Source organism: Vicia villosa, linkage group LG1 (assembly GCF_029867415.1).
Source record: "Vicia villosa cultivar HV-30 ecotype Madison, WI linkage group LG1, Vvil1.0, whole genome shotgun sequence".
Classification (NCBI taxonomy): domain Eukaryota; kingdom Viridiplantae; phylum Streptophyta; class Magnoliopsida; order Fabales; family Fabaceae; genus Vicia; species Vicia villosa.
Window position 1 is genome coordinate 112,862,766 of NC_081180.1, and position 10,149 is coordinate 112,872,914.

At 36.1% G+C, this 10,149-nt stretch overlaps 2 protein-coding genes across 2 annotated transcripts; one reads left to right on the forward strand and one right to left on the reverse strand.

Annotated features, from left to right (window-relative positions):
- Positions 1 to 815: 815 nt before the first annotated feature.
- LOC131651865 (uncharacterized) lies at positions 816 to 3,765 on the forward strand. The gene is made up of 4 exons (XM_058921592.1): positions 816 to 887; positions 2,977 to 3,105; positions 3,202 to 3,340; positions 3,425 to 3,765. Exons 1-4 carry the CDS (start codon positions 816 to 818, stop codon positions 3,763 to 3,765), a joined length of 681 nt encoding a protein of 226 aa, XP_058777575.1.
- A 4,681-nt stretch (positions 3,766 to 8,446) lies between these two features.
- Positions 8,447 to 9,790, reverse strand: LOC131651882 (uncharacterized). Its single transcript, XM_058921613.1, has one exon. It carries the CDS (start codon positions 9,788 to 9,790, stop codon positions 8,447 to 8,449), a length of 1,344 nt encoding a protein of 447 aa, XP_058777596.1.
- Between the last annotated feature and the right edge of the window lie 359 nt (positions 9,791 to 10,149).

Genomic DNA, 10,149 nt, shown 5'->3' on the forward strand with positions numbered 1-10,149 from the left:
CAAGGATTTCATCTCATGCTCGCGCTTTTTGAACATTTTTCCTTGGGTACTTATAACTCGAGAATTATAGAGGATATGTATTGAATTGAAAGCCTATTTCTCTCAAGATTTTTTTAAAAAAATTGAAGTCCTTTTCTCCAATCATTATCATGTTATTTCTTGATTGAAAAAAAGTTTAACGTACATGTCCTTCTTTATTCATGCTCCAACTCTATCTATTTATATTTATTTCCCAAACAACCTTTGACAATGTTATTTTCCCTCCTTTTTTACTGCACCTCTCCCATTGTCCACCACCTTGCTCTTATAAATTGTTTAAGTTTTGACGAGGTTGGCCATTATAATCCTTTCATCGTCAATCTATCTTATAATTCAGAATAATGTCATTCTTTTTTACCTGTCGAGTTCCTAACTTTTACAATGAAAGACGACTATAAAAGAGCATTTATGATTTTTCGTTGAAGTGATTTTCCCAATGATCGACCTATAAAAATCTCATCGCTCAGTCGTCCTCGTTATGGATTTCGTCTAGAAGAGAAACTTTCTTGCAAGTTTTCTATGGGCACCGAGATCAAAAAGACGACTTCATTATTCTTATCAGATTTATCTTTTAGGTTCCTTTATTATTTCTTATGTGTTTTATTTTTTTTATCCCACAATCTTGATCGTAACTTGTACATCTTTATGTAATAAATATTGTGAATGGATTTTTTTATCGACTGGTAATAAAACGTTTTTTCTAACGCATACACTCTTTTAGCCTCTTTACCAAAGAAAAATTATAAATTTATTAGAATAGCCAATTGAGTGTTACAATGTATGATTATGCTGGCCAAATCGCCACTTTACATTTTCATGCACACATGGTCATTATACCTTACTTATTGGTTTGTCTCTGCCACGTAAAACATCAAATATCCATGCTTTTTAGGTAGTTCCTCCCCAAATTCATCAATATTTTCTCACGTATGGAACCCAATATCGCATCTACATCAATTTTCATGCTTGTTTATTTTAAATACCAAATTCTCCCATTGTTTTTATTTTTCCCTTTTTTTTTCAATCAACTTGTCACACTTTCTCATTTTCATTATCCTAGAGCACCAACTTCCCCACTCCAACCACACTGTTTGTTCTTCTTTTTTTAGGTTAATGATTGATTTTCTTTATTTTGTTTTGTTGAGTTTTGATTGTACTTACGCGTGTTGAATGAATTGTTCTTACAACATCCAAGACGATAATCATCCTTTGAGATTTTGTTTTACTGCTTTGTATGGCCCTTTTATTTTCACCATTTTCTTAATTTTGATTAAGCTCTCATTTAACAGCAACATTGAAATAGTTTATGCAAGGTCTTAGTAGACTCTGAGGGGCTAGGGAGTTTCTTCCTATGTGAGAGTCTTGTAAGCTCATAGTAAGAATGATCCCATTCAACTTTGTTTATATTTTAAACTTTGTTAAATCTTTGGGTGAGATATTGGATTGAACTCTAATATAGTCGAAGGATAGCTGGTGCGAAATGTGCATGTTGTAGTCGAAGATGGGTCTAGCATGCACGAGTCGAAGATGTTAGGGTTGTTAGCATGTTAAATTACGTTTTAGTGTTAAAACCCTAATTTGTTAAGTTAGCTTGTTTATTAAGTTAGCTTGTGTAATAGGCCTTGTGGAAAAAGCCCATTAGTTAGTATGTTAGGTTTTATTATAAATAGCATACTAGTCCCTCATCATTGCATACTGCAAATTCTAATTTAGGGTGAGAGAGTTATTTGTTATTCTTGTAACTTGTAATCTTGTTTTTAAAGAGAAAGGAAAGTATAACAGTTATAACCAAATATTGTATTCTTCTTATTTTTCCATCTTTTCTAACCCTTGTGAGTTTCTTGCCGACAAGAAGAAACTGTTATACTTTGTTTACGGTATCGTTTTTCACAACACTTTGAAATAATCAATTTCAAATCTTTTCATTTTTAATGGGTAAAGAATGAAGGCACACTGAGAAGATATGGGTGTCTATCTTTAAGAACTAGACACAATTCCTAAAGGACACAGGCGCTACGAGAATCCATAAATACCGATATTAAGGTACTTACAACTTTTTAAATGTTTCTTCAATTCTAAATCATGTTATCTTCTCACCAAATTCATATTAGATATAAGAGAACTTGGATAAGATGGTTAGAAATCTTCTAACTTAGTTACAAATTTTTTTCGAATCCAGACATTAGAATAAATATTTTGAACACATAAAAGCCAACCAAAATATATGTGTGAATTTAAAAAGGGATGTTGTCATTAGAAATGTATATAACTTAAGTTGGTTAAGTATTTATCCAACATGTTACCGAACTAAATTATTCTTCATCAATTTAGATTGAATTAAAATCTTAAATTCTAATTTCAAATTCGAACTAATCCATATAATTTAAAATTTCAATTCTTTAAATGAATTAAAATATTTTTAATTTCAACTCATAAAAGTGTTAAATTATATTAAAAGTGGACCATTACTATATTTAGTAAAATATTATGTAACTTTTTAAAAACAAAATGTAATATTTATACCCAAAAAATGGTAGATGGTCCAACTTGGGACCTTTTTCTTATCTATATTGGATCACCTTAGTCAAATTTTATTTCAACTTGAAGGCTATTTTTTGTTTTTCAAACTAAAGTTTAAAAGATGCTTGTAATTACAAATTTAAAAGATGTCTTGTAATTAGAAATGTTGAATTTGAGGTTTGGATATCTAAATTAAAATGTGACTTCTTTTTATTTAAATTTAGTTTATATATATCGCAAAATACGTGTCAACTTAAGTACCACTGTGGTTAATTTAAGTTCTTGGTAATTTGTAGAGATTGCTTGTCTTCGCGAATTAGACTCCGACAACACTATGTTCCCCTGGATTGCCCTATTTGCGAAGACAAAGAAGAAGAGGATTGACATGTGTCTTTCGGATGTAACACCATTATTCAGTGTTGGCGGGAAGCAGATTTGTCTTCTATCATTGAGCCTCGCCTACAAGATTTTAGTGATGCTAAATCTCTTATTCTTGATGTTTGTAGTAGAGAAGATAGGAAGGATACAGAGCATTTTGCTATGATGGTAGAAGTGATTTGGAAGAACCGAAACAATATACTATGGAATAATGAAAGGGAGGGGTTATTTAGATTAGGCTTGCAAGCCTATTTTAATTGGCAGGATTGGTTCGCAGCCCAGGATAATCATGAAAAGAATGCTAGTAATCAAATTTCCGTAGTGTGGTCTCCTCCAGCTGAAGGATGGGTAAAGTGTAATGCTGATGCTGGCTTCAATAGGACTTACCGTTCTACTAACAGAGGTTGGTGTTTTCGTGATAACTAGGATTGGTGTTTTCGTGATAACTTGGGTAGATTCCTTACTGCATGAATTGTTTTGGATATAGGTTGTATGTCCTCTATAGAAGCTGAGACTTTAGCTTTAAAAGAAGTTATTCAACATGTTGTTACCATGAATTTGGATCTTGTGATATTCGAAAGCGACTCTCAAGTGGTAATTCAAGGCATTCATTCTACAGCTACTGGTTCGTCTGAGTTTAATTTTATTCTTCTTTCTATAAAATGTTTATTGGATTTTATTCCAAACTTTGAGGTAAAGTTTATTAAACGCCAACCGATTATGGTTACCGACTCGTTAGTTAAGGCGGCCAATTCTTTGTCTAGGCGTAGTATCGTTAATGTTATTCCTCCTTGTATTGACTTTCATTTGATAAATAATATGAGTTAAGTTTGTTCTTGTCAAAAAAAATTATCGGTCATTTGTGCTATCCTTAACGCGTCTTTTTTTAATATGATTTTTGAGAAACTTTAAATAAGAAAATTAAAACATGTTGGATTTTTGAGAAACTTTAAATAAGAAAATTAATTTGTGGTGATTCTAATTTGATCTCATTATTTTTGCACGAAATGTGGTAATCTATATTATTTATTTCATACTCATGTTGTTTGTTTTTCATTTAATTTGTTACTTTGATTAAGATATTATTCAATTAGATCCTTCAAATAAAGCATTAAAAATGGCTTACAAGTCTCTTGTGTATAATTCAGCATTAAAGGAATTTCTTTCAAAATCTTCTAAGGAACCCTAAATTGAATATAACACACTCTTAACTCTAATTATAAGTGAAAAAAACATATTAAATTTTCTTTAATTGATTTACGGAGCTAAAATCACAATCACATCAATTTTCGTTAATTTTTTTTTTTAAACTGAGAAAGATATATAAAATAAAAAAAGGATAACCAGATACACAAGGGGGGGACCAAGCCAAAACCCCTTAGGAGCGAATTCTAAGACGAGGATAGCCTTCCTTGTCTAACAGGTAATCCGAGACAAGAGCGGAATGAACAAAAGGGAACCAAAAAAAATGCCCTAAAGACAAACCTAAATCCGCAAGGAAGTCAGCACAAAAATTGGCTTCTCTGTAAGCGTGAGAAATCATAAACTCGACCGAGCGAGTGTAATCTATACAGCAAAGCCAACGAGATCTAAACTTCCAAGGAATCACCGAAAAATTCGAGAATGCTTGCACCACCATCCTGCAATCTGTCTCCATCCAAATCTTATCAAAACCCAACTCTTTAGCTTTTTCAAGAGCCACCATAGCCGCCCATAACTCAGCCGTGAAAGCATCTCCTTCTCCCATGAAGTCACAAAAGCTCCCCAAGTGCAAAGCAAGATGATTGCGAAAAATGCCTCCGCAAGCCATTAAAGAAGGAGACCCTCTAGCTGAGCCATCCACATTAACTTTGACCCAACCAGGAGGGGGAGGATGCCACAAAACTTCCAGAAAAACCATAGGAGAGCTTGGCCGAATATTGACATCAAAGCTCTTGAGGAAGGAGAAGCAATTAATGTTGTTGTTAGAGCAATTAGAAGAAAAGTTCCCTACCAACTTAGCCCTGGAGATAATACGACTAATTCCGGTTTTCCAGTGAATCATAATGCCATCAAACAAGCGTTTATTTCTAGCATGCCAAACATGATAGAAAATACTGCAAATGCAAGACATAGCCACATCCTTGGCCTGCTGGGACCACGCATGGTTAATCAAAGAGAAGCAGTCTTGCAAGCAATTAACCTGAACCCTGCATTGCAACTTTTGCCCCAGCCAGTTCCAAATGTTCATAACATATTGACAATCAAAGAAGAGATGAGTGGTTGTTTCTGAAAATTTACAACACAGCACACATCTAGAAGGAAGCTGAAAGCCACGAACCATCAAGTTCTCATCCGTGGGCATCCGATCATGAGAGATTCTCTAAATGAGCATAGAGTGAGTAGGAGGAATGTGCTTGTTCCACGGGGTAATGCAGCCAGGCCTGAAGGAAACCGGTTTTTGGACAAGCTTAAAGGCTTGCTTGAGGCTCAAATCTCCATTTCCAGAATCAGACCAAATAATTTGGTCCTCCAGAGCCGAATCTGGGATATTAACATTGGCCACCATAGAATTCAGAATAGGGAAAGCAGTCAACACATTAGCAGGGATGCACCACTTCTTATCCACAATCCAATCTTTAGCTACAGTTGTCAAGGTCTTATGAAAACAATCAACAATATTAAACTTATGAACCAAAGGATCACCCATCCAAGAGTCCAGCCAAACATTGACTTTGCTACCATCACCAATAATCCATTGAGATTTATCCATGACAGTTCCATAACAATCTTTGATACTAGTCCAAATAGAGGAACTAATGTGATGAGAGATCATTTTTTTTGTTCTTGATAGCCCTAGCAGCAAGCAGTTTTGTCCAGCAAGAATTACCTTTGACAAATCTCCAGCATAAATGAAGATTAGTAGCAGAATTAAAGTCCTTCAAAGACCTAATGCCAAGGCCACCATCCTTCAAACTGTTGCAGCAGTGCCTCCAAGCAACAGTAACAATTTTCCTCTGCTCGATATTGCCACTCCAAATGAAATTACGCATCCAGGACATGATTTGCTTAGTGAGAGCCCCAGGCCAGCTATAAACAGATATGCAGTGCACAACCATACTTTGAATAACTGATTTGACCAACTGAAGCCTGCCAGCCAAGGAAAGGAAGCTCGCTTTCCAACTTGCTAACCGAAGCTTTATCTTATCTGCAACAAAGAGAAAGTAAATTGGCTTAGGCCTACCAACAAAAATTGGAGCACCCAGGTATATAAAGGGAGGACGAGCCATTGTGAACCCGATCAACTCAGCCAATCTCCTGAATTTATCATTAGACATACCACCTGCATAAATAAGAGACTTTGATTTATTACAAAATTGGCCAGAGCAGCTAGCATAATCATGAAGTAAGTTAGCAATGGCAGTCAAAGATTTTTGGTCCCCACGACAGAAAATCATAATGTCGTCAGCATAAAGAGTGTGAGAAGGGACAAAAGTATTCCTATTGGCTTTAATAAGGTTAATCTGATTAGTGGCAACCAAATTAGACAAGCCCCGGCTTAACACCTCTTCTGCCAGACAGAAAAGCAGAGGTGACAAGGGATCACCCTGTCTAACCCCATTCTTACACCTGAAAAAACCAGCCTGCTTCCCATTAAAGCCCACAGAAAGCCTGGCAGAATGCAGCAGGGTTTTAATCCAACAGCAAAACTTATTGCAAAAACCAAAAGCCTTAAGGGTATTAAGCAAGAAATCCCAGCCAAGAGTGTCAAAAGCTTTGGATATATCAATCTTTAAAGCGACATTGCCACTAAAAGATTTATTGTTGAGAATGTTTATGGCTTCAGAAGTTAGACAAATAGAATCCTTAATGTTTCTACCATTAACAAATCCCTTTTGCTCTTTAGAAATTAAAGCAGGCAAGATAGAGGCAAGTCTATCAGCCATAATCTTAGAGATGATTTTAAGCTTAAAATTAGCTAGGGCAATAGGTCTATAATGATTAATCATATTAGGCTCATTAGTTTTAGGGATAAGAATAATAGTGTTAGCATTGTAATTGGGTAGAAGCCAATCATGTAAGAAGAATTGAGTAACAGCACCAATGACATCTCTCTTGATGATGTCCCAGTAATTTTGAAAGAAAAAAGCCCCAAAGCCATCAGGGCCTGGGGCAGAGTCAGTTTTGAGGCTCAAAACAGCATTATAAATCTCAGCCTCACTAGGAATATTAGACAACATGGCATTAGTGGAGTCATTCACCAGGCAGGGGATCACTTTTTGGATAAGATCAGAATCTTGCAGCTGCACATTTTGATTAAAAAGAGTAGAGTAGTGGTTAACAAGGTGAGTTTCAATAAGGTTCTGATCAGTGATGACAGTATCATTAATATTCAAAGTAGAGATCAAGTTGTGTTTCCTTCTAATCTTGGCATAAGTATGGTAGAACCTTGTATTTCTATCCCCATCACAATGCCATTTTATGTTAGCCTTTTCTCTCAAAAACTCTTCCTCAATAAGAAGAGCTTTATCCAACTCATGCTGGGCTTTGGCTTCATCCACCTGCAATTTATCATTATAACCAGTGCAGCCTATATAAAGTTGAATTTCCTTTAGCACCTCTTCAGCCTTGTTGACATTTACTCTAACATCCCCAAACGTGCTCTTATTCCAATCTCTAAGCCTAGCCTTAAGAAGCCTGAGCTTCTTGTCCAAAATATACATAGGGCATCCATAACAGGTAGTACTCCAAACATCTTTAATAATTTTCTCACAATCATCATGCATACTCCACATTTTCTTAAACCTAAATTGAGATTGATAACTAACCTTATCAAAGGCACAAGTAAGTAACAAAGGATAGTGATCAGACCTGACTTTTGAGAGAGTGTGACAAACCAGGGTGCTACAGGCATCAATCATGTCTATATTGCAAATGGCCCTATCTAATCTTTTCTCAGTGAGCTGCCTGCCTTTTCTCCCATTGCACCAAGTAAAAAAATTGCCAACAGTAGGCAAGTGAATAAGGTGGTTGGAATCTGACCATTGAAAGAACTCTTTCATGGGAGTGTTTTTAGGATTGTGCATCCCCCTATATTCATCTGCACTAATAATGGCATTAAAGTCTCCAATGTAAGTCCAAGGGTGTTTGTAACTACTCATAAGGTTATTTAAATTATTCCACAGGGTTCTTCTAATAGAGTAGCAAGTGGAGGCATAAATAGCAGCAAAACAAGTAACCTTATTATTTAAAGTCAAAGAGAAAGAGACATGTTGCTCATCAGTCATCAAAATAGTAGGATTAAGATTAGACTTACAGAAGCACCATAAATTAGGAAGAAGACCATCTCTCTTATTAAAAGCAAAGGGTTTTAAGTCAAACATGTTCATCCACCTATGAGGGAAATTGCAAAAATCCATCCATGGTTCAGCAATGAAAACCAAGTCTGGGGAATTATTCTGAATTAAGTTCTTTAAAGCCAGTCTAGAAGAGCTATTGGCAATGCCTCTGATGTTCCAGAAGAGGCACTTCATAAGGTAAGATTCTTGTGACCAGCCAACTGACTGGTATTGGAAGCAGAGCTGCTCTTTTTGTTCCTTCTTTTTTTGCTGGTAACAAGTTGAAAGTCTTTCTGTTGAAATAGATCTACACCTGGATCATCTAGATCAGCCATGTTATCCCAAGATTCTTTCAAGAAGTCGGTTACCTGTTCTTTAAATCTTTCATCAAGCTGAGTTTCAGGTACAAAATTAACCATTTGAGTGGCATCCACATATTCACTTTCTGATAATCCTTCATTATCCAAGGAATTTCCATTAGATGGAACTACGATTACCTCGTTGGTAGCTACTTCCAGAACCGGATTATTATCCTTTGTCTGAACATTTTCCATTTGCTCAACATGAGCATTAGCATCCACACCAACAGTCCCATCCTCCACAGTTTGAGGATCTTTATGTGCTATGGAAGTTTCCCCAGAAGCAAATTTCCTCCCTGTAGGAACATAAACATTGTTGTCTTTCTTCTGTAAAGAGGTGCTTGCCTTACCATTAACTTGTTCCTTTCTTTTACAGTTTGCAACTGTGTGTCCAATGTTGCTACAGAAACAACAAAATTCTGGAATTTTCTCATATTCAATGTCCACAAAAAAAGCAAAACCTACCCTTTCCACCAAAATTTTATAACTAAGTTCTTTTGTAAGATCCAGATCCACCAGAATTCTAACAAAATGGCCAAAGGGGCGTTCGAAAACAGACTTGTTAAAGGCCGAATCAATGCAAATCGGAGTTCCAATGCTACTTGCAATAGCAAACAGGATCCTTGGTCTCCAGTACTCTTGAGATAAACCGTGAATCCTTATCCAAACTTGCGCAGATGTTTGCTTTAACGTAGATGGAATGAAATCCTTTGTCCAAGGAAACAGCTTGAGGATTCCATTGGGAATACTCCAAGCATTAACAGATCTAACCCTATGTACATCTTCTAAAGAAGAAAAAGCGAATTCGAAGAAGCCTTTTCCTAAGGAAGTGATTCCCCATTTTCCAATAGAAGGCCATAGCTCTAACAATTTGCTCTTCAGATTAACGACCGTGAGGGGTTGAGATCCTTTGGACCAAACCACCCTTCCATGAAGATGATGCTTGCAAGCTTCAACTCCCAGGGCGTATTCTTCTTCCGGTATTGTTATGGCAAGCCTATCCCCTTTGAGACAAGGAGTTGGGAGCTGGCTGAGAGGGATGTTACAAACGTTGTTCGAAACCACAGCAGCAAAAGACTTAGCTTGCACTGCGCCAGGGTTCTGAGAAGTATTCTTGAGACTAGGTGGATTTTCTACAAGCACGTGAGTTTCCGGGAAGAGAAGAGAAGCATCCATGGCAACAGGGAAGGAGCAAGAAAGGGGTGAGAAGAGGGAAGAGAGGAATAGAAAGCAGCGCGCAGGGAGAAACGGCGAAGAACCTCAAAACTAGCCGTTATCAGTCATTTGCATTTTTTAGTGTGTTTTTCTCCGTAATTAATCAAATTCATATCACTATACTTAGTAATTTTCTTTAATTGATTTACGGAGCTAAAATCACAATCACATCAACAAGTACTCAGTCTGTCAAAAAAAATTGTATATGATAATTTTACACAAATTAAAAAATAATAATAAATAAATGAATATGTGATATTTTACAAAACTATCCTCATTCCTTATTGGTTATTTTAAATTATCATAAACACGTGATGAAA